The sequence below is a fragment of the Canis lupus genome, chromosome 24 (assembly GCF_048164855.1).
Source record: "Canis lupus baileyi chromosome 24, mCanLup2.hap1, whole genome shotgun sequence".
Lineage (NCBI taxonomy): Eukaryota > Metazoa > Chordata > Mammalia > Carnivora > Canidae > Canis > Canis lupus.
In genome coordinates this window covers 46,779,725-46,801,098 of record NC_132861.1, presented here as the reverse complement: position 1 = coordinate 46,801,098, position 21,374 = coordinate 46,779,725, and the positions used below count along the sequence as shown (strand labels likewise).

Sequence of the window (21,374 nt, the reverse complement as noted above, 5' to 3'; positions counted from 1 at the left end):
AATAAATAAAAATTTAAAAAAAAAAAAAAAAAAAAGGCTACCTCTCCATGAAAACAATTTTTTTAAAGGCTGTAGGGGTGCTTGAGTGGCACAGTCCATTAAGCATCCTACTCTTAGTTTCAGCTCAGGTCATAATCTCAGGATTGTGAAATCAAGCCCCATGTCAGGCTTTGAGCTCAGGGAGGAATCTGCTTAAGACTCTCTCTCTCTCTCACTCTCTCTCTCCCTCTCCCCTGCCCTCCTGCTCACACTTTCTCTCTCTCTCTCAAGTAAATAAATCTTTTTTGAAAATAATAAAAGTGAGGATCCCTGGGTGGCACAGCAGTTTAGCACCTGCCTTTGGCCCAGGGTGTGATCCTGGAGTCCCGGGATTGAGTCCCGCATCGGGCTCCCTGTGTGGAGCCTGCTTCTCCCTCTGCCTGTCTCTCTGCCTGTCTCTCTGCCTCTCTCTCTCTCTCTTTTTCTCTCTTTCTCTGTGTCTCTCATGAATAAATAAATAAAATCTTTAAAAATAATAATAAAAGCCTGTGGAATCTTATTTGTTTGTTTGTTTGTTTAACCCAACTCTCAGCTTCAGGTTTTGTAGCAAAATGAAAGTACTTGGAGAGCTTAAAAGTATTTACTACCCGTGAATAACAGTAAAACAATAATAATAGTAGCAGCTCCCATAACATTTATTTTGCACTTCACTGCACCAAGTACAGAGATAAGTTTTATATAATTATCTCATTTGATCTTCACAAAATTCTTTTACCTGATTTCCTAAACAAGAAAACTGAAGCTTGGCGATGAAGTACACAGGACAGACAGCTCATTCGTGCTGGGTCTGGGGCCACGTGCTGCCTGAGCCTGGCTCCTGCCTGCAGTGTCCAGGACAGTCAGTGCCTCCCCTGCTCTCATGCTCGTGGAGCTTATGTAACAACATGGGGAGATGCTTACATAAGGTGGAAAAGGAAAAAAACCTAAAGAGTGTGATGAGAACAATAAAGATAAAAATAATCTTAATACCAACATAATAAATATAATTACGCCTTTTTCTTTGCCTTTTTCTTAATTTTCCTTGATGAAAATGCTTTTTCAAACAAATATTTAAGTGTCTTGGCTCTGTCTTTAGTTCAGTTGTTTTTGATGACCATGACACCTGGTCTCACTGATGGCCTCATCTTCTAGGAGATGACCTGACGCTGTGTGAACTGGAGATTGCAGACGGCGAAGACCTCTTTGTGTGGAATGGGGTGGAGGTAAGAACGGATTAAAGAAATATTCACGATGGTTTTTGAGTTTTTTTAAGTGTCATTGTAAGAAAACTTAATTCAGCATATGGGAAGGCAACTAGATGCTAAAAAACATCTGAAACATCTGACAAATTTTAAGTACAATCAGTGTTAGTCGTATGCAAAGGAGATGTTTATCAAGTGCATTGGCCGGGCCAGAGGCTCCATACGAAGGAACATGCAGTCTGCCCTTCAGGTGGTCCAGGTGTAAGTAATCACACTAACACAGATGCTGCAGGTAGAGTTCTGCACATGCTCCCTGAGGGAGTTCAGAAGGGGGCAGGTGGCTGCCCTAAGTCAGGGGTGTGACCTATAGGAGCAGATACAGGGTTCTCCAAGTAAGGCAAGGAGCATCTCACCTACTCTGTGGTCTGTCCTTGGTCTGTCTCAGATATTTCCAAGGCTTTTTTTCTTTCTTCCTTTCCTTCCTCTTTCCACCCTGCCAGGACTTGTACATATCTGTCTCCACTCCACATTGCTCTCCTAGAAAATAAAAGATGGATAAAATAAGGTTTCAAAGGAAAAAATCTCAAGTTTTGATGCATACAAGACATTCGTGAAAACTTTATTTCGCTTGAAAAGAAAAAAGAATTCTTTAAGAGTAATCTCCTACGTGAATATGTTGACTTGATTTTGCCAAATAGAAACTATACTAATGGTTGTCTTACTATTATCATAGGTTGGTGGCATCCAGATTCCAACTGGTAGTGACTGTGAACCTCTGCTCTTAAATGTTCTTCATCTAGCAACAAGCAGCGAGGGGGGAAAGTGTCAGCAGTTGGTAGAGTCACCACATGTCTTTCCGTCCAATGCGGAAGTGGGCGCTGTGCTCACAGCTCTGGCGGTCCCCGTGGGTGTCCTCTTCATCAACACCACTGACCCTGCCGGGGAAGAGAACTGGGTTGCCATTCCCAAGGAGGACCTGAAGAAGACGTTCAGAGAGCAGGGCCTCAGAGACCGGAGCTCGGTTCTCGTGCAGGATTCCAGTGATGATAACAGGTACCCTGCTGAAACATAAGAGAATTCCTAGTTTAAGTCACTTTAATGATAGTTCTGTCCCTTAGAACTCTAAAGTTTTATTTTAATAATGATAGGAGTTCAGTATTTTTTTTTGTTCCCAAACTTTGTATCCCGTATATCGTATACAAGAGTGTTCTGGGTTTGGCAGCTTGGAGGAAGGTGATATTATAACGTGATTTTTTAAAATTTTTTGTTTATTGGTAAATGTGGTAACTAAATAATATAAGGATAGATGAGTTACAGTCTAGATTAGTTGTTTATAAAGCAGAATCCTGTCAGATGAATTCTGATTAGCACTCAGTACAAAACTGTAGGTACATTCTCACAAAGAAAGTTCCTGAATCTTTTCAGGAGGAGGAGATTAGGATGTAGCTAAATATATGTTTTGTCATAAGACTCCCAAAAGGGAATTCAGGTTTTCACTGTAATCCTTTTCCGGACTCTTGCGACCCTCCTAGCTGCCCACATAGGGCAGTTACGTAGGGAATCATTCTCTTGGTTCCTGCGAGTCCCAGTGGAAGCTCAGAAGTGCTGCCCATCTGCGTTTGGTCATCCGCGTCTATTATGATACATTCTGTCCTCAGTCTCTCCTACCCTGTAACCCCTCGGTTTCCATATACTGAGGGCTTGAGGTTGCAAGCCACAGACCCGTTCCCTGCTTGATCGGTGCTGTGAATATACTTAGGTTACAGAGTCTCCACGTTATCACTCATAGGGGCTGTGACACGGAGGCAGAGCACTTGAAACAGTCTTTATTTGGTATTTATCACTGTTGCTCTTCAGGACAAGTGTTTTCCAGGCACTTATTTCTGCACTTTGTTTAATTTAAAAGTTTATTATATGTCCCTTTATAAAAAGTAATACACGTGAGGCGCCTGGGTGGCTCAGTCAGTTGAGCATCCAACTCTTCCAGCTCAGGTCGTGATCTCGGGGTTGCGGGACTGAGCTCCATATCGGGCTCCACGCTCGCTGTGTAGCCTACTTAAGATTCTCTCCCTCTGCCTCTGCTCCTCCCTGTCAAAACTTAAATATAAAAACAAAGTAGTATAACACGTATTAGGACTTGGGAAATACAGAAGTGAAGACAGGATGCCCAAAACAGTGTCCCTGTCATACCTGGGCAGTGGCAGTCACTGTTAGCTTTCCTGTTGCCCTGAGCTCAAATAATGGGCTTTTTGTTTTGAAGGTTTTTTTCCTTTTTCAATTTAATAATGATTATTTCAAAAAAAAAAAAATAATGATTATTTCATGGACAGTTATATCCTGCTCCCCACCACACCCCCGTGGTAGACACTTCATAAACCTCGTGGTGTGGCTCTGTCACAATCTCTGTTGCTGTAGTTTACCTAAACTGTGTTCCCGGGCTAGGCAGTCTGTGCAGGGGTGAGGACGAGGACCCGACCCGGCCCCCTAGGCTTGTTTACAGCTTTATCACTTCCTGACATAGTGACTGTGTGCAGGTCACCTCATCATCCTCCACTCAGTTTCTTCAGCAAAATGAGGATAAAAATTAGCAGCAGCTTCCTAGAACCGTAGGGTTCAGGAGTTCAGTGCTTATAGCATGTCTGAATGTGGTAAAAGGTAGTGGTGTCATCACTGTCCTCATCCAGTCGTTCACCATTTCAGGATAGTCTTCAGGGAACATCTTTGTGCTTAAAATTTTGCTATGTTTAGGATTGCTAACTTAAGGGGTACTCCCAGGGTGGAAGAGCTGAAATAAAGAGTAGAATTGTGTTTGGGGCTCTGAGACACAGGCCCAAGAGGACTTCTGCCCCCCCTTGCAGGGCCTCTGTGTGAATTAGGAAGTCTCTCCTTCTTCAAGATCCTTTCCTACTATGTGTAGGAAAATTTTGTTAGAACAAGACACCCTACCTGTTCTCTTAGGCCATCTGCTGTCGTAAAATAACACTGTAATAAAAATACACATGTTTGATGGAAATGATACCCCTTATATGTGGCACTTTTAAGCAGTGTCTGTCTACACAACTGTGTATGGCTGTCCTGTTGTTAAACTGAACTTAAATCCTGTGGTTGGACTTCTGGCATCAATACTCTAAAAGCTCACCCAGTAATTCCAGTGTGCAGGCGAAAGTCCAATACAACACTTCTCTTTGAAAAGTGTGGCAACACAAAAAACAAAACAAAAAAAGTGACAACAAATTATTTGTATAAGTCAAAGAATACTTGGAGTCCTAAATATAGACTCCATGCACAACGGCCAAACACTGCCCTAAAAAGATAGCTTTCTTAAAACCAACTCAGGAGACCTTGGTCACCTTTCATTAGTCACATCAAAGGACACATACAGGATTTTGGAAGTGGTACCTAAGGAAAAGTGTTAATTTTCTGATCCCTTCTGAAAATCCATAGAAGCACTGTGTAAAGACATGTTTTTAAAATGTTTTTATTCCTACAGTCTGTTGCTCAAACAAGGGAAATGGTTCACTGGTATGAATGAGGTCAACTGGCTCCAAGTTCAAAACTTATGCGAATTAGGATCCGAAGAGAAGCAAGTTAAAATATCAGCAACTGTGAACACAGTGAGTAGATCATAGTTTTAAGTGTGGTGGACAGTTTTCCAGTTTACCAGAGTTTAATTTAGAAAGCAGTTCCTGAAATCTTCCAGAACGCTTGTCTCAGTGGGCTTCTAGATCTTAAAAATCCACTTCTTGGGTCGCCTGGACTGGCTCAATCCATAGAGCACGTGATCTCAAGGTCATGAGTTCAAGCCCCACATGGGGTGTAGAGCTTACTTTATGGGGGAGGGAATCATTTTATTGTTAACATTTGATTACTGCTTGTTTACCTGGATTAGCCCTCAGTGTATTTTAAGAAAATATATGCCTTTTTTCTACCCAAAGCCTACAATTAGAATGTAGGGTTTGCCTATTGAATTAGTTAATGGGATCCGCTAGCTTTGATAAATATAAAATACTATTTTCCCCACAATATTTTCTCTATTTTTTTAAACCAGGCATATATGTTTTGTTTTTGTGTGGTGTTTTTTTTGTTTTGTTTTGTTTTTAAGCTTATCTTAAATTGCTCTACATGGTACTCTGTGTTCTATATAAAGCCAGCTGCTCTTAAAGGGAGTCCTTCAGTTCTCCACTTGAAGACTATGACCCTGGTCTCCTTAAACATCATTCTGGGAAACATCTTTTCATATTTATGTAGTCTCAATTCATTAAGGTTTTTTTTTTCTATAACATCAAAAGAAACCTGTTAAAATGTTTTCTATCAATATATAATCTCCTAAGGTGCATGAGTATTTGTTTGTACAATAGAGGGCACACTATTAAGCCAGTGCTCTGGAGCTCAGGCGACTTGCCACCCTGACCCTAAGTGGGAGGCTCTGGTGAAGTCCTGGTTACTTCAGTCCTGTGTAGGACACTGCTGGGAGGGTCCAGTCTGTGGTCGCTGACATTACCTTTACCCCCAAATTTCCACAGTTTTACAGCCTAGAGGCAGTCTAAACTAAAAAGAAAGAAAACAGTCTACAAAGTGATTTAAACAAAAATTTTAAATAGTGCCCTTGGATTAGTGTTGTACATTTTTGTATTTTTTTAAATCCTCATTGGCCCTAAATTCATCATTCTTAACATAAAGAAATAGGATTAACTGCATCTTCTCTTGTTTGCTCTCATTAGAAATGTTAGTGTGGGTTTTCAGCTTTTTGCCTCTGTAGCTAGAACTGTTTCTTCAGCTTTGTGTCTTTCTGTTCTAGTTACCATCAGTTTGGTAAAGCCTTAGCTATTAAGATCCCAGTTTTTGTTGTTAACTGAGTAGAAGGTAGAAAATGAATGTCAGAGGTGGAAAAAAAATATTTTTTTCAAGTAGGCAGAAACTCTGTCCAGTAATTGGTAAGTCAGCTGAGCTGTGGATGCACCCACTGATGACCCTCGTGCCCTCCTCTCCCATTGTTCTCACACACACAGAGTCACAAATTTATTTCTCTGTTTTAGGTGGTGTTTGATATTCGAATTAAAGCCATAAAGGAATTAAAATTAATGAAGGAACTAGGTAATCATTTATGTTTGCTCTCATTTTTTTTTTGGTTTAATTCAGTTGCGTTTTGATTTTTGGTTAAAAAAAATATATATGGGAGTACAAAAAATATTCGGGAAAATTCATGCACTCTGCCACCCAAAATGGACAAATGTTAACATTTTATCATGTTTTTATTGTTGTTTGAAGCATTGCGAATGAAGTTAAATTTCTCTACATTCTCCTCCTCAGACCTAGTCTCCCTCCCCAGATGCAACCAGTAGATCTGATTTGGGTGTGTATCTACTGTATGTGTTCATATTGTTCCGTTCACATTATGCTTCCATATATAGGTGTATGTCTCTATTGTATTTTCACATTTAAATCTGTCATACTGAGTATAACGTTCTGAAACTCGCTTTTCACTCAGCACTAGGTTTTCTTTAACAGCTCTATTGAGATATAATTTACCCACTCTCCATCCACACAGTCCAGTTTTAGAATATTCCGTTGCTCCAAAAAGATTCCTCGTGCCCCTGTTGCATTCCCAGCCCCACCAGCCACTCATCTACTTTCTCTGTCTCTAGACTGACTTTTCTGGACATTTTAAGTAAATGGAACCTTATAGTATATACTCCCTTGCATCTAACTTCTTTCACTTAACATACTCTTTTTGAGGTTCATCCATGATTTAGGGTGTGTCAGGAATGTGTTCCTTTTTATTGCTGACTAGTATTCCATTGTATGGATGAATCACATTTTATTTCCCCACCACTTGATAGACATTTGGATTGTTTCTGCTTTGGGGATTTTATGAATAACGCTGCTATACACATTTGCATGTTAGTCTGTGGGTGGACATGTTTTCAGTTCTCTCAGATAGTTATGCAGGATTGTAATTGCTGGCTTGTATGGCAGGTTTGCATTTAACTTTATAAGAAACTGCCGTTCTACTTTCCAAAGTGGTTTGGCTGAATCATTTACGTCCCCACTGGCAGTGTGCGAGCAGTGTGCTTTCTCCACTGCCAGTATTTGTATCTATCTTCTTGACTATAGCCAAGCTAGTGGGTATGAGTGACTATCATTGTGTGTTTGATTGGCTTTCAAATGCAGTGGTAGTGAGCACTGTTGATGTGCCTACTGTCTATATATCTAAAGGATTCTATTAAAAAGCTACCAGAACTAGTGAGTTTAATAAGTCAAAATCAATACACAAAAATCCATTGTATGTTTACTAACAACAACAAAAAAAATGGGAAATGAAATTAGAACATTTATAATAGCATAAGATATGAAATACTTGGGGATAAATTTAATGAAGTATGTGCAAGATTTATGCACTGACAACAAGAAAATATCCCTGTGAAAAGACAGAGAACATGTATGAATTTTTTTTTAAGATTTTATTTATTTATTTTTTCATGACAGAGAGAGAGAGGCAGAGACACAGGCAGAGGGAGAAGCAGGCTCCATGCAGGGAGCCTGACGTGGGACTCGATCCCTGGTCTCCAAGATCACACCCTGGGCTGAAGGCGGCGGTAAACCTCTGGGCCACCGGGGCTTCCCAAGAACATGTAAATAAGGGGAATAATGCACCATGTTCTTGGATTGGAAAACATGACATTGGTAAAGAGTGGATTCCCCCAAAATCAATTTGTAACTCAGTGCATCATCCTCACTCAGAATCCTGGCACTGTGTGTGCGTGTGTCTGTGTGAAAGAGAGAAATTGATGAGGTGATTCACTCTACATGGAAATGCAAAGAACCTACAGTATCCCTGAGGGGAGAGGGAACAAAGTTGGAAGAGTTACACTACCTGATTTCAAGACTTACTCTAAAGTTGTAGGCGTCAAGACGCTAGGTCCTGGGACAGGAGCTGATGTAAAGCAGGGGTCAGCAAGCTGTCTGGGCCTATGGGGAGGACACTACAAAAAACACCTACCTTCAGCATTTACCTACGGAAGACCAACAAGTTCAGGGAAAGATGCTTTTAGTGTCATTAACTATCAAACTGAATCCATGATGATACAGTGGAATGGTTAAAATTGAAGGACCAGCGAAACCAGTGTTAGTGAAGATGTGGAGCAGTTCCACATGTTGGTAGTAGGAGTGCAAAATGGTAGTCACTTTGGTAAAGGGTTAGCTTATTTCTTATGAATTTAAACATTCACTTAGCAATCCGAGGTGCTTACCCAAGAAAAATTAAACTATATTCTTACAAATACTGTATGTAAATGTTCATAATGAAAAAGTGGATACAATCCAAAAGTCCATGAGTCCACAAATGGGTGAACAGACTGTGTTGTATCCTTACAACAGGATGCTGTTCATCAACACAAGCTGCGAACTTCCACCACTTGCAAAACCCAGATGACTCTCAAGTGTGTGCAAAGCAGAAGAAGCTGGACACAAACGAGTACATACTCTTATGACTCCACTGGCATGAGATTTTCAAAACAGAAAACCTATGCTTTAGTTACAGGGGCAGAAAATTGGATTGGGGGGAGGTTGACCAGAGTGGCATGAAGGAGTTTTTGGGGGTGATGCGAATCCTATCTCGGTTTGGCGGCTTTTGCTCAGTGTTTAGATCAGACTCCATATACTTAAGCAGGATGTGTTTTATTGTAACTTACACCTCAAATTGATTGAAAGCGTATAGATTATCAGAATGAACAGTTCATCATCTTCCTGTGAAACAGCCTCCCTTTCACTCTTGCCATCCTCCAAACCATTCTTAAGGCAAGTGGTCTTCTTCCATCTTAAATGGATGCGAATCAGATCAGTGTCCTCGCACGCTGGCTCCTTCCTCACCCCAGCCTTCAAGGTCTGGCCTCATCTGACCACAGCCTCGCCACCTCCATGTGGTCCCCTCTCCTGCTTATTCACAACACGCTTCCCACACTGGCTTTCAGAGGTTCTAGTGCACCAGCTCTCCCGCCACACCCCTCCATGCCCAACTTCTCAGGGCAGTCATCTCCCTAAACTCTGTCCCCTTCCCTCCTCTCTGCTAACTTCAGTCACTCAGTTGCCTGAGCTAAAATGTTACTTGCCATCATCCCTAAGCACTCAATCTCAGCTCACATCTGTTTTATTCTCCCAGAAACCTGTACTTTTCCTTCATCGTGCTCGCACCTAACTCCCCATGCTTCACGTGGGGAAGAAACACTTCCTCCATCAAACAGGGCTGTTTCAGGGCAGAGTCCGTGGCTGTTCTGCTTACTGCTGTGCTGTCCGCTTCTAGTGCAGCGCCTGGCACATAGAAGATACACAGTTTGTGAACTGAAAGGATACTTTAAGGAGGCGTTATTTAAAATGCCTTTTTTTTTTAATTGAAGAACTCTTCATAAACTGTTTCAGTGGTCAAGATATGTGTATTGGAATGGTTTGCTAGCTTCACAGGACTGCAGTGTAACATGTAGAACTCCAGAATCTCAGAGATTTGCTGTGGTCTGATAGAGTGCAGACCCAGAAGGGCCATGCCATTCTTGTCCTCCTAGAAGGCTTCACCCCTCGCCCAAACCCTCACTCATTCCTGCCTTTGTAAGGATTCCATTTTGACTCAAAACCTGGCATGCTCCTTCCTACAAAGCAGGAATCTTCGTATCTGCAAAAATGGGGCCCATGGGCCCCAATCCATTTAATAAGCATAAAAATCACCTAACATATTTTACATATAGGCAGTCTGCACGAAATTTCAGTTACATGACACCGGCCACCCACCAACGTGGTTCCAATGTCCTCTATACAGGATGTGAACTGAGCAGTTGCATAAAATACAAACTGTGCTACTAGCTCCTCGTTCCACAAATCACTACTTACAGATAGCAGATGTGCATCAGGGTGAGTGCAGATTACCTCACCCTAAAGTGTTGTAACCATTTCTGTCTGTCGTCCCCTTACTCCCATGGTAAGCCCACGTGACCTTTTGCAATAATGGTTCAGGTTCATCAAATGGTTTCACAAAGATGAAGGTGCAGCAGAGAAAGCACATGGAGGGATAGAAGAAACAGCTCATCATGGGAATGTTGACACTGCTGTCACTTGAAAGACTAGATATGCAGCCAGGGAACATTTAGTGAACATGAGGAAAGTGGTTGCGACAAAAAGAATGATGATATCCCAGAGGAGGTGATGCTGCAAAAACCCTCATGTTAAAGGAGCTCCTGGAGGTCCTTTGTGAGGTTAGAAGCACAAAATAGGAAATTTTGGAAGCAGATCCAACTTAGTGATGGTTTGCTCAGGGATAGGAAAGATGCTCATTCCATATTGCAAGCTCTCCAACAAGAAGCGAGCTCTTGTAACCTAATCTTGATTTTTACCAAAAAAAAAATTCAGTGTTCCTTGTGTTCTAAATTACAGTGTAAATATTGATTTTACTGTTTTGTGAATTTCACTCTACCTGTATAACCGACAGAGATTTAAATGTTTGAACAACAGTGTTGAGAGGTGTTGAGACGCTGTGGTGTCCTCACGGTGACTAAGCCCGCCTCGGTGGTGTGGGTGTGGCAGGGCCTCACGCGGCCCCGCGCTCCTCTGACAACTGAGGGCTGCCTGTACTTGGGGTTTTTTTGTTTTTGTTTTTGTTTTATTGATGGGGATTTTTTGTTTTGTAGCTCATTGTAGCTTTCTGCTAAATAACACGGGAGAGCATCTCTCTTTAGTTTTTTTGGTGCACTAACCAGCTTCTTTTTCTTCGTAGCTGAGAACAGCTGTTTGAGGCCTATTGATAGAAACGGGAAGCTGCTTTGTCCAGGTAAATCTTCACAGTAGCTTTCAAAAACTGACACACTCACGCCATCTGTCTTTCTTATTAACGCTTTTGCTTTAAATGATGGCTTCAGTACCTAATATACTCAAATTACCTTTTGCAAACTAATTTTATTGTCACAGTGCTGTCTTCATGTATTACCAGAAATTCAAATACTTCTGTTTTCTGAAGGAAAGCACTGGTCTTTCTGATGAGCTGATCCTCATTTTTGGCAATTTTTTAAAAATTTTTTATTTATTTATTATTCATGAGAGACAGAGAGAGAGAGAGAGAGAGAGGCAGAGGGAGAAGCAGGCTCCACATAGGGAACCCAATGTGGGACTCGATCCCGGGTCTCCAGGATCACACCCTGAGCTGAAGGCGGTACTAAACTGCTGAGCCACCTGGCCTGCCCTAGCAATTGTTTTTGATCGAGTAGTATCTTTTTAGATTCATTGTCAAAGTAGTATCTTTTTACATTCATTGTTTGTATTGCTCATGTTATTGCGATAACAGTTGTGGGACAGTCTTTGTTCTCACCTTTGTAACACATCCTGTCATTAGACTTCATTAACTAATGGTCATCACAGCAGCTTTGAATGTGGAAGAGGCTCGTCCATCATTCATAAATCAATTCGGAATATCTAGCTTTTGATCTATGTAAACAGCGGCTCTGTGATTTTTACTAAGTATGAATCCAGAACATTTGTAGCTGCTTCTTATTTCTTAGCATTGTTGTACAGCTAAGAATATATTTTAGAGTGTAGAAATTGAAAATTAAACATAACTGTAATATAGGTCATCTTTTTGCATGGAATACACCTCATATTTTTTTCTTTCTTGATATTCTTGATTTTCAAAGAAAGGCGGATTCCAATATATCATTTTGCCCAGGGAGGTAGGAATTAATAACATTCATCTTGTTATCCCATGTTCTTTGTAGTGCCAGACAGTTACACCTTGAAGGAAGCAGAACTGAAGATGGGGAGTTCACTGGGGCTATGTCCTGGGAAAGCACCAACTTCCTCCCAGGTAATATAGGGTCACCTGCTGGAACAAAATCAACCTCCCCAGAATTAGAGGTTCTTAACTACTGCACCAATAATCATTTTTCTTAGAAGTTTTTCTCTCTCTTAAACAATAAATTTCATGTTAGGCATACAAAGACCCATCTGGTTCTTTGTGTTTAAATAAAAAATATTAATGTCAGAGGATATTCATAAGGTTTTTTGTGAAAATTTTGTGGCTAAGGGGGACCTATAAAGTTGAGTGGCCACCTGTTTGAACCACCATGTTTATAAATTCTAAAAAGCACCCTTTTCTCCACATTTTGCCATCTATGAGGTTAGGATCCACCTTACGAACTGTGGCATCTGTGATTGCAGCTGGCACTGTTTTTCTTTCTTATAGCACAGAAAGTGATGAGGAACAACCAGTGATCTCTTAGGTTTAATGAAATAGAGCGTATTGATTTTGGACTGAATCACTCTCTGCGGTAATATAATCATCTCATAGCAGCTTTGTTTTTGATCAGTACTCATATTCTATCTGAAGTATGAGATCGACCTCTGCCAGGAACCCTACCTATTTAATAAACTTTCATTACAGTCCAAAAGTCACCATGTCCTTATCGGTAAAACTTTGTATCACAGGAAGCTGGACTACTGGCAGGGTCCCTGTGGTTCCTGGATCCACTTCATTCGTTTCCAAAATACCTCCTCTTTAATTTGTTCTTCCCCTGAACTTGAAAACATAGGAGTGCATGACAGAGTGGTAGAAAGAAAATGCGACAGGTGAGATTGAGTTAGAAAGGAAAAGGAAGGCTGTAAGGAGCTGAACTGACAGGTGATCAGATTCCCTGTACAGAAAATAAGATCACAACCAAGTGACACAGAGGAAAAAAAACCCAATTTATGATTACAGCGTGTAGCACATTGCTTTGAGGAATGACCAAGAAAGAAATGAAGATCATAGTGGAATAAATATCTGTGAGAGAAAAACAATGACGTCACACCTGTGGGAATAAAAACACTGGCATGAAGCATCTTACACTTCTGGGTAGTTGAGATTATTGCTCGAATTGCAACAGTAAATTACCCAGCGTCCTTGTTTTTATATAATACGAGATTTTTATTAAAATTTCATGGACCACTGGCTTTTCTTTTTTGGAAGCAAGTAATACATTTGTAAAATTTTAAAATGTAGATTAAATTGCATTCATTTATCTGTTTAGCTGTTCCTGTTTTTCACTGTGGGGAGTGATGTTCAGCCCGGTACAGAGATGGAGATCATAGTAGAAGAAACGATGTCTGTGAGAGATGTAAGTAATTTTACTTTTTCTGGTGTGGGGAGAGGTCTGTGGGCATTTGGTATGGGGAACCATGGTAACCCATGTTCAGATTTTGAGTCTTAAAGCTAGTGTTCACATAATATACTTTAAAGAATTCTGTACATTCACTAAAAGAGTAGTTTGGGAAACTTGAAAATTGGTGAACCAACCCAAATTTTTAAAATGAGATTATTGTCTTTTTCTTTTCTGATTATCAGTAATACTTGTTTATTATAGGAATTTGGGCTATGTAAAAATGGATTAAGACAAAATTTAAACCCCTCATTATCCTTTATCCCATTGTTATTAACATTCCAGCATATCTCCTACTGGTGTTTTTAGTTTGTATACATACATAATCACACACATGGGCATGAGTGTGTGTGTGGGGGGTAACAATTATGTTACAGTTAGGGTCACTGAGAACTAGGACTTCAAGAGAGACACATAACATGGGTGTAGTTGAGTAGAGCCTGTACTCCTGAATTTGAATCAGAAGAGGCAGAATGAACTTGGTGTTTGTTTTTAAAAATTTTTTTTCTAGCTATGTCCCCTGAACATAGTGACCAACCCGGTAGGAGTGAGCACCCCAGCACCCAGATTGTGGTTGCTAAATACCATTTCCTATTAGAAGGAATCAGGGCTTCTTGGAGTAGCGGCTGGTTCCGTATCCAGGTCAGGAACATGTCAGGTGAGCCTGGAGCATCTTGTCCTGACAGAAGCAGTAAAGCCAGCAGAGATCTGAGATCTGCAGAGAAACTCAGGAGCCAACTTAAGAGGCTCCTGCTGGTCACAGATGAGATAATTTGAACCTTTGTAGGAAGAGTAGTAAGACTGACTAGTAAGTATGCATACTTAAAATCCATGAGTTCGTAAGTGATCCTAAAAAGACATCTTCCTTGTTAATGCAGAGTGGATACTAGGGAAACTTCATGAGGAGAAGGGTCAATCATTTATCGTGCTTTTCTTTTGGAAAGTATACCACAGGGTAAACAAATAGATAATGAGGGGTTTTTTTATAGACATATCTCAGCTAATAACATGAAGAAAGAATTTTAGATTATCACAGTTTTTCACTCCTAATGAATTAATGGGTCTAAACAATTATCCTGAAAGACCACGAACAATCCAAGAAGAGTAACACTGAGACATTATAGAAGTTCAAAATGATACCCCTGCTTTTCTTGGCCATAAAACAAACAAACCCGGAAGTGGACCTGAGCTTCTAGATCTGTACTCTCTGAGAAGTACAGGAGAGCGGGATGCGTTACCGCAGCAGGGGACCACCATCTACGCAGAAGGGACTTAGGAGGAGCAGGTACAGCATGTGTACGTTATCTGGCTCTTGACACAAACCAGGAAAACTTTAGTAACAGTGTAAGAAAACTAAGGGAATGTGGGGGCGCCCGGCTGGCTCAGTGGGTGGAGCTTGCAACTCTTGATCTCAGGGTTGTGAGTTCAAGCCCCTACGTTTGGGCATAAAGATTACTTAAAAAAAAAAAAAAGTGAATGTGGATACCAACTGGGTATTTGTTATTAAGGAGTTCTTAAGTTTTTCAGATGTCGTAATTGTTTTAAGCTTATGTTTTTTAAAAGAATTTTTATCTTTTTGAAATGAATACTAAATATTAATAAGTAACATGTTAGCTGACACTCTTGCATCAAAGACCCTGGGAGGCGAGACGGGAGGTCGGTGGGAGTGCTGACGGGCAGGATGGGTCACAGCAGTCACTGAGATCGATCGGGTCATGGTACCGGACGGTTCACGTGTACCACCCTCTGCATGGTCCGAAACTGGCCATGACAAAACATTTTTTAAATGATTTTTTTTATTTTAATTTTTTTTTAACTCTCTGTTACCTGATGTAAATATTTTCCTAGCTTTTCACTTGGCTTTGAGCTTTCTGGTGCTCTTCAATTTCAAAGAAAGGAGGACGCAGAACTTAGCAGAGGAGCGGCATGTCTGGCTGCCGTCTGCTTCTCTCTCAAACCCACAGCAGGCAGACTCGCTCTGCTCCACGTTGCTGTGTCTGGTGAGCGGTTCCCGGTCGTCCTCTTCCCACCCTCTGTGGCGTCCGACGCAATCGATGCCTCTCTGTGCCTTCAAATGCTTTGGTCACTCGCCTCAGGAAGACCACGGCTCTCCCCAGTGTCCTCTTCCCTCACAGGCCCGGCCCTCCGCAGTTTGCTCTGTGCTCTCCTCTCTCCCTGTGAGCACCCCAGGGCTCCCTTCTTAGATGGGACCTCGCCCCGGCCTTCTGTGCTTGCGTGTCCAGCTGCCACCTGGTTGTCTGATTGCCCCCGCCTCGTCCTCCCTCACACGCACCTCTCATTTCCCTCTTCGTCAGTCCGTCATGGAAGCGCTGTGTTCCTGCTTGCTCGGACCAGGACACCTTAGGGTCATCCTTGATTCTTTTCTGTGTCTCACATCAGGTTTTCAGAAAATCCTTTTGGTTCTACCATCAAGGTCCATGTAGGATCTGCCCACAGCTCATTCTCGCTGCTGCTTCACCCTGTTCACCTCTCATCTGGATTATTCCAGCAGCTTCCCAACTGATCTTTTTCTTTCCAGCCTGGCATTTCCCAGGGTCTATTCTTACAGAGACGTCGAGTGGTCCTTTCCCTGCTCTCACAGCCCTGCCCTGCTTCACCGTCTCTCTCTGAGCCCCAGCCAGAGGCCCCGAGTCCGAGTGCTCACTCCGCTGGGCCCCCGTGGCTCCATGCGCTTCCTCCCTAGAACACAGCTGAGGTGAATGCCCAACTGTTCGTTTTTCTTAAATCATAGAAGTTGTCTATGGTTGCAGCCTTTCTCCCTTTCCCTATGTTTTAATATTTTGTACTCATTGCCATCCTTTCCTAAAGGATCTTTAGGTATATTTTAAAGTCTTTTTTTATTTTTAATCATGCAAGTAACTATGGACTTATTTTTTAAACTCCAGGGAAGGGATGTAGCTAAAAATCCTCCTTGGTCACCAGCCTACCCTAGTCCCTCAGCCAGATTGGGGTGGCATGACCTGATCGCACCTGTGAGTGTGTGTCCTTCCAGACCTTTCATGAAGGGGATGTGTCTGTGGGTACAAATGAGGAGCTTGCCTCATTCGTATGGGATCACACTGCATGTATTATACTAGAACTTTGTTTCACCCCAAATATTTGAAAGGTCCTTTAAGATTAGTATATAATCTATTATCCTTTAATTGTTTTAAGACTGTTCATAGTTAAGCTCCCCTGCTAATGGATATTCTGATCCTTTGTTCTTTTTCTTCTTCCAAGCGGTACAGTAGTGCTCTTCCCTACTCTTGTTTCCTTCTGGGCTAGTGGAGTAATTCAAGTTTTATTTACTCTTTTGCCATAGATTTATAGGTAGGCAAAAGAATAGGTTTTTCCCCTCAGGAAGTTGGGAGTTTCTGATTTTTATTATTGTTATTTAAGTTTCTGTTAATCGTGTCTCACTTGTTGCACTGTGCCATGGAGTTGCTGTCTGCACAGATCTTTCCTCGGGTGTTTATACATGACCAGTTGTATCTCTTGGCTGCTACATATAGGCTAATCCCTTTTATAGGATTCAGAGTGTAATGTGTATCTCTGAAATCAGCCTAATCAGTCCTATCCAGTCAGAACCACACTGTTGGCCCTGACAAGCAGAAAGTCATGCTGCAGACTTGGAAGTGGATGAGCCAAGTCTAAGTCTCAGACTTAGACCAGAAACTTTTTTCCCCCTCCTGGGTTGGCCCCACTGACCTCTTGGGAGGCAGAGCTTCTTTAAATCATCTTAATTGGGTCCATTTTTATCGCTTCAGGAATTATTAAACATAATAAGACAAATAGGTCCAGAGTCCAAAAGGGGCGTCTGTCCCAATACTGTGACTCAGAAGCAGAGAACTAATGAACTAATGAACGTGGTCTTTCTTTCTTTTCTTTCTTTTTCTGAACAGTGTTTACAGCTCATGCTGGGGAAGTCTGGCCTACCGGGTAAGTTACAGACCATGACGATGCAATCTTACCTCTGACCTTACAATAAAGCATCTGTAAGCCTAAGGAAAGCTCTTCAAATGTTTTTTCCTCCAGGTCTGTCAGTTACACCTCTCACTTCTGCACGTACATAGGGAATTCTCTTGGTTCCTTTACCAGCTAACAGCTAGTTATGGGTTAGCTGCTGTGAGTACAGAGAACCTAGACAGAGTCCAGCACAGGCACAGAAAGGGCAGTGCTAGGACATATGGCCTCCCAAACTACGCAGGCCCTTTGTGGATTTTTTTCTTTTAAACCTCATTGAGAATTTCAGCGCTTTGTGTTTTGTGCCAGTATTTTTGTGGTGTACATTAGGGAATTAATACGACCAGAAAAAAATCCAAGTTATCTTAGAAGTAGCTCCCCGGGTGGAATCAGGTGAGTGGGCCCCCAGGGGTGTCACGTCGCTCTCATTAGAGGCATTGGCTGTCCTCAGACTTCGCTGAGGTGGAACCTGTGGCTCCATTAGCCAGAAGGGAGGTTAGAGGCCTGGCAGGCAGGGCTTTTCTAGGAGCTGACAGGCCTCCTGTGCAGGGGTCAGCACCCATCCCCATCTCATGGATGATGAAGACAGGCTGAGGATGGTTACGGGTTTACCCAGAGTCCTACAGCAAGTAGCTAAGTCTCTCGTTTCAGAACCCACCTTTTTCCTTCCACGCTGTGCTTCGAAGGAATGGTGTTCACATCTAACTTATTGGTTGGGTTTGGTGGTTTTGTGTTTTTGTTTTTTTTTAATACGCTTAGAGGGGCGCATGTTTGGCTCAGTCAATTAAGCGTCTGCCCTGGGCTCAGGTCATGATCTCAGGGTCCTGGGATCGAGTGCCAAGTCAGGCCTCCTGCTCAGCGGAGAGTCTGCTTCTCCCTCTGCCCCTCCCCCCCGATTTTCGTTCTCTCTCTCTCTCTTTCTCTCCCTCTCTCAAATAAATAAATAAATAAATAAATAAATAAATAAATAAATAAATAAATAAATAATCTTTTAAGAACACACTCTTAGATTAAGTTAATTATTAATACAGTTCTTAATGTACTTAAAACTAGAACTAATGGCAAGAGAGAGTCTACAAAGAACAGTATTCTAAAGGCTCAAAACCTGTGGCCTGTGCAGGTTCAGTATTAGAACTGTGTTTACTCCTTCGGCTGTAGCTTCTCTTTGTGGGTGGGGTGGCTGTTTTATAAGACATTGCTTTTTTTTTTTTTTTACTTTTTTTAATAACCAGAATTCCCAACTTTCACTCTTTTCAGCTTCCCTCTCCTCAAAAAACTTCCCATTTCATCAGTAAAGCAAGCAAATTGAGAGAAATCTAATCAAAGACTATTTAACATTCATAAATGTTCATTTATACCAAATTCATTAAAATGCTATTTCAAAAACACTGTTTTTTGTTAGATTAACTGATAATTGGATAGGAACAGTTTAGTTGTGCATATTATCAGTTGCTAAGAGGTATTAGCGTATACTTTCAACTAAGACCATGAGATAAAACAACTTCATGATGATTTTATTTTTTTTAAAGATTTTATTTATTCGTGAGAGACAGAGAGAGAGAGAGGCAGAGACACAGGCAGAGGGAGAAGCAGGCTCCACGCAGGTCCTGGGACTCCAAGATCATGCCCTGGGCGGAAGGCAAATGCTAAAGTGCTGAGCCACCTGGGCTGCCCTCATAATGATTTTAGAAGGGGTTTTATACCTATGTGTACAAATATCTGTACTCCTGTGGGATGTGTGTGCACATGTAAATAATAAAGGTAGAACATAAATATTGTGTAATAGTAGCAAGTGTTATTTGTTTGCAGGTGTGCAGATCTTGGTGGAGTAGAGGGGAAATTAACCACATTGGAGGAACCATTTCATTTTTTTTCATGCTTGGAAGAGTGAATTTACTTTAAAAATTAGTTAAAAGTTATTTGATCAAATCCCATTTGATATTTGTTCATCCAAAAGGGTCATTACTGACCAACTCTTTAATACATTGTTAATTTTTTTTCATTCTGATTTTAATTCCTTCATAGGAGACAGGTGGCATTTACGAAAAATGGATTGGTGTTATGAAGCTGGAGAGCCTTTATGTGAAGAGGTAAGATTACTTTTATACATTCTGTTCTTAGAAATGATTGTGTTTATTTTGTGTTTCATATGGGATACCCACCCCACTTGTGAATAAATTCTAGAGAAAACTTTAATGTTTTTTAGGATACAAAAATCTGTGCATGGTCTACTTCCACTTCCTTACTGTAGGTCTTTGATAAAGTCAGAGGGAAAGTCTCTGCCTGGTGGGAATGTTTCTAACATCTGTGTTAAGTCTTCTTGACTTATGGGGCTCCTGGGTGGCTCAGCGGTTGAGCATCTGCCTTCAGCCCAGGGTGTGATCCCGGGATCGAGTCCCACATCGGGCTCCCTGTATGGAGCCTGCTTCTCCCTCTGCCTGTGTCTCTGCCTCTCTCTCTGTGTCTCTCATGAATAAATAAAGTCTTTGAAAAAAAAAAAAAGTCTTCTTGACTTAAGAAACTATGTCCCTAGAAATGTCCCTAGAAATAGTTCCTCACGAGGAGGCAGAGAACCTCAGAGAACAAAAGACCTTTGGACCAGGGAAAGAATGTGGAAATATACTCTGAATTTTGAAACCAATATTTTAATCTCCATTTCTCTGTGAGTTAATGATGGCAGAGTTCATCTTCCCAGCCCATCACGTAGGCTCTGATTGAAACTGCATCTTAGATCCAATGAAACTCTTCGGGTTGCCTTAGGAGCCATTTTACCCCAGGACAGTCGGAATCTGGTTAAGCATCTTATTGATCCAGATAGCGTCAGACCTGCCGGTCCACACCCATGGCCTTAGAAGTCCCAAGAGGAAGCCCAGTGAGAAGGCTTCCCTCAACCTTTCTACGTCTGCCAGCCAGTAGTAGCCCGTGGCATTGAACCTCAGCCGAAAGCTGGTCTGGGCGGGTGGCCTGGGGCCTTCGCCCGGAATGTTCTGCTGTATGGGGCTGAGAGAGTCGGCGCAGAGAGGCGGCCTGAGTCTCGGCCAGGACTCTGACTGCCCGGGTAGGAAGTAAACCACAGACAACCCACAGGACATAACGGTTTGGAGGTCAGAGAGCGTAGAGTCTAGTCATACGGTTTCCGTGTCTTCTCCATTAATTCCCGAATCAGTATCAGACAATTCACCTCAAAGCACACTTACTACCCTCAGGACTTCCTACCCTCTTTGCAGATACTCTCTGTTTCCCGGCCTGGTGTTTGCAGCTCGCAGTGCAACGGCGGCCTGCGTGTTTGCTCTCGTCTTTTCTCTTTTTGGCCTCTTTCCTAAATTAAACCAACTGGCCTCCCCAAGTCAGGTGCCCCCCACTTCAGTATACAGTGCGTGGAGCAGCCAGACTGGTCTTCAAAAACCTCTTCTCAGAAAAATTGAGTGGCTTTTGTTCAAAGGAGCTAAAAATTCCTTTATTTCTCGTTCACAGCCTTCCCATCTGTGACCCCCGTCTGACTGGCACTCTAGTCTGTCTCGTCTCCTTCCCCTTATTCCGGATTTGACCTTAACCCTGCTCTTCGTGAGAACTCCTTCCCTGTTGCCTCTGGCTTTCCAAATCCGACATTTCATCCTCTGAGGCTCAGTCCTGCGTTTCTCAGCCCATCCGTCTCCCTCTCCCCTGAGCCTTTATGATACTCCCAGTTCATACCCTGTAATTCCAACCAGAATGAGATACCAGTATTTTATAGTCTTAGTTTACTTCCTGTCTCCCCGAGACCTGCTTTATTGTTTGTTTCTTTCTTTCTCGAAAGGAAATAGAGGTATAAGATTTAAAGAAAAGGTCCAGGGTCTGTTTGCTCCTGTCAGAAGTCATAAAGGAATTTCTGTTTCCCCAGGATGCAACCCTGAGAGAACTTATGATATGTTCTGGAGATACTTTACTTTTAATTGAAGGAAAACTTCCTCCTCCGGTAAGATTTTGCTTTTGAATTGAGTTTCTGTAAATAACAGTTATTGTTTTCTGATGACAAAGATGATAT

At 41.8% G+C, this 21,374-nt stretch overlaps 1 protein-coding gene across 9 annotated transcripts in view; it reads left to right on the top strand.

Annotated features, from left to right (window-relative positions):
• Nucleotides 1-21,374, top strand: part of USP40 (ubiquitin specific peptidase 40) — a 77,597-nt gene that overhangs the window by 40,918 nt on the left and 15,305 nt on the right. For 7 of the 9 annotated variants that reach the window (XR_012016762.1, XR_012016763.1, XR_012016764.1 and 4 more), the window contains 10 exons: nt 1,171-1,241; nt 1,954-2,273; nt 4,711-4,834; nt 6,257-6,314; nt 10,978-11,031; nt 11,969-12,057; nt 13,259-13,345; nt 17,290-17,326; nt 19,376-19,440; nt 21,231-21,305. Coding sequence is in view for 6 of the 9 variants with exons in the window: in XM_072796743.1 (XP_072652844.1) it covers nt 1,171-1,241; nt 1,954-2,273; nt 4,711-4,834; nt 6,257-6,314; nt 10,978-11,031; nt 11,969-12,057; nt 13,259-13,345; nt 17,290-17,326; nt 19,376-19,440; nt 21,231-21,305 (980 nt within the window). In the remaining 3 variants the exon portion in view is untranslated. Of the gene's footprint in view, nt 1-1,170; nt 1,242-1,953; nt 2,274-4,710; nt 4,835-6,256; nt 6,315-7,726; nt 7,853-7,927; nt 8,695-10,977; nt 11,032-11,968; nt 12,058-13,258; nt 13,346-17,289; nt 17,327-19,375; nt 19,441-21,230; nt 21,306-21,374 lie in introns of those variants that run through there. The other 2 variants (XM_072796747.1, XM_072796746.1) reach the window with 2 other exon arrangements.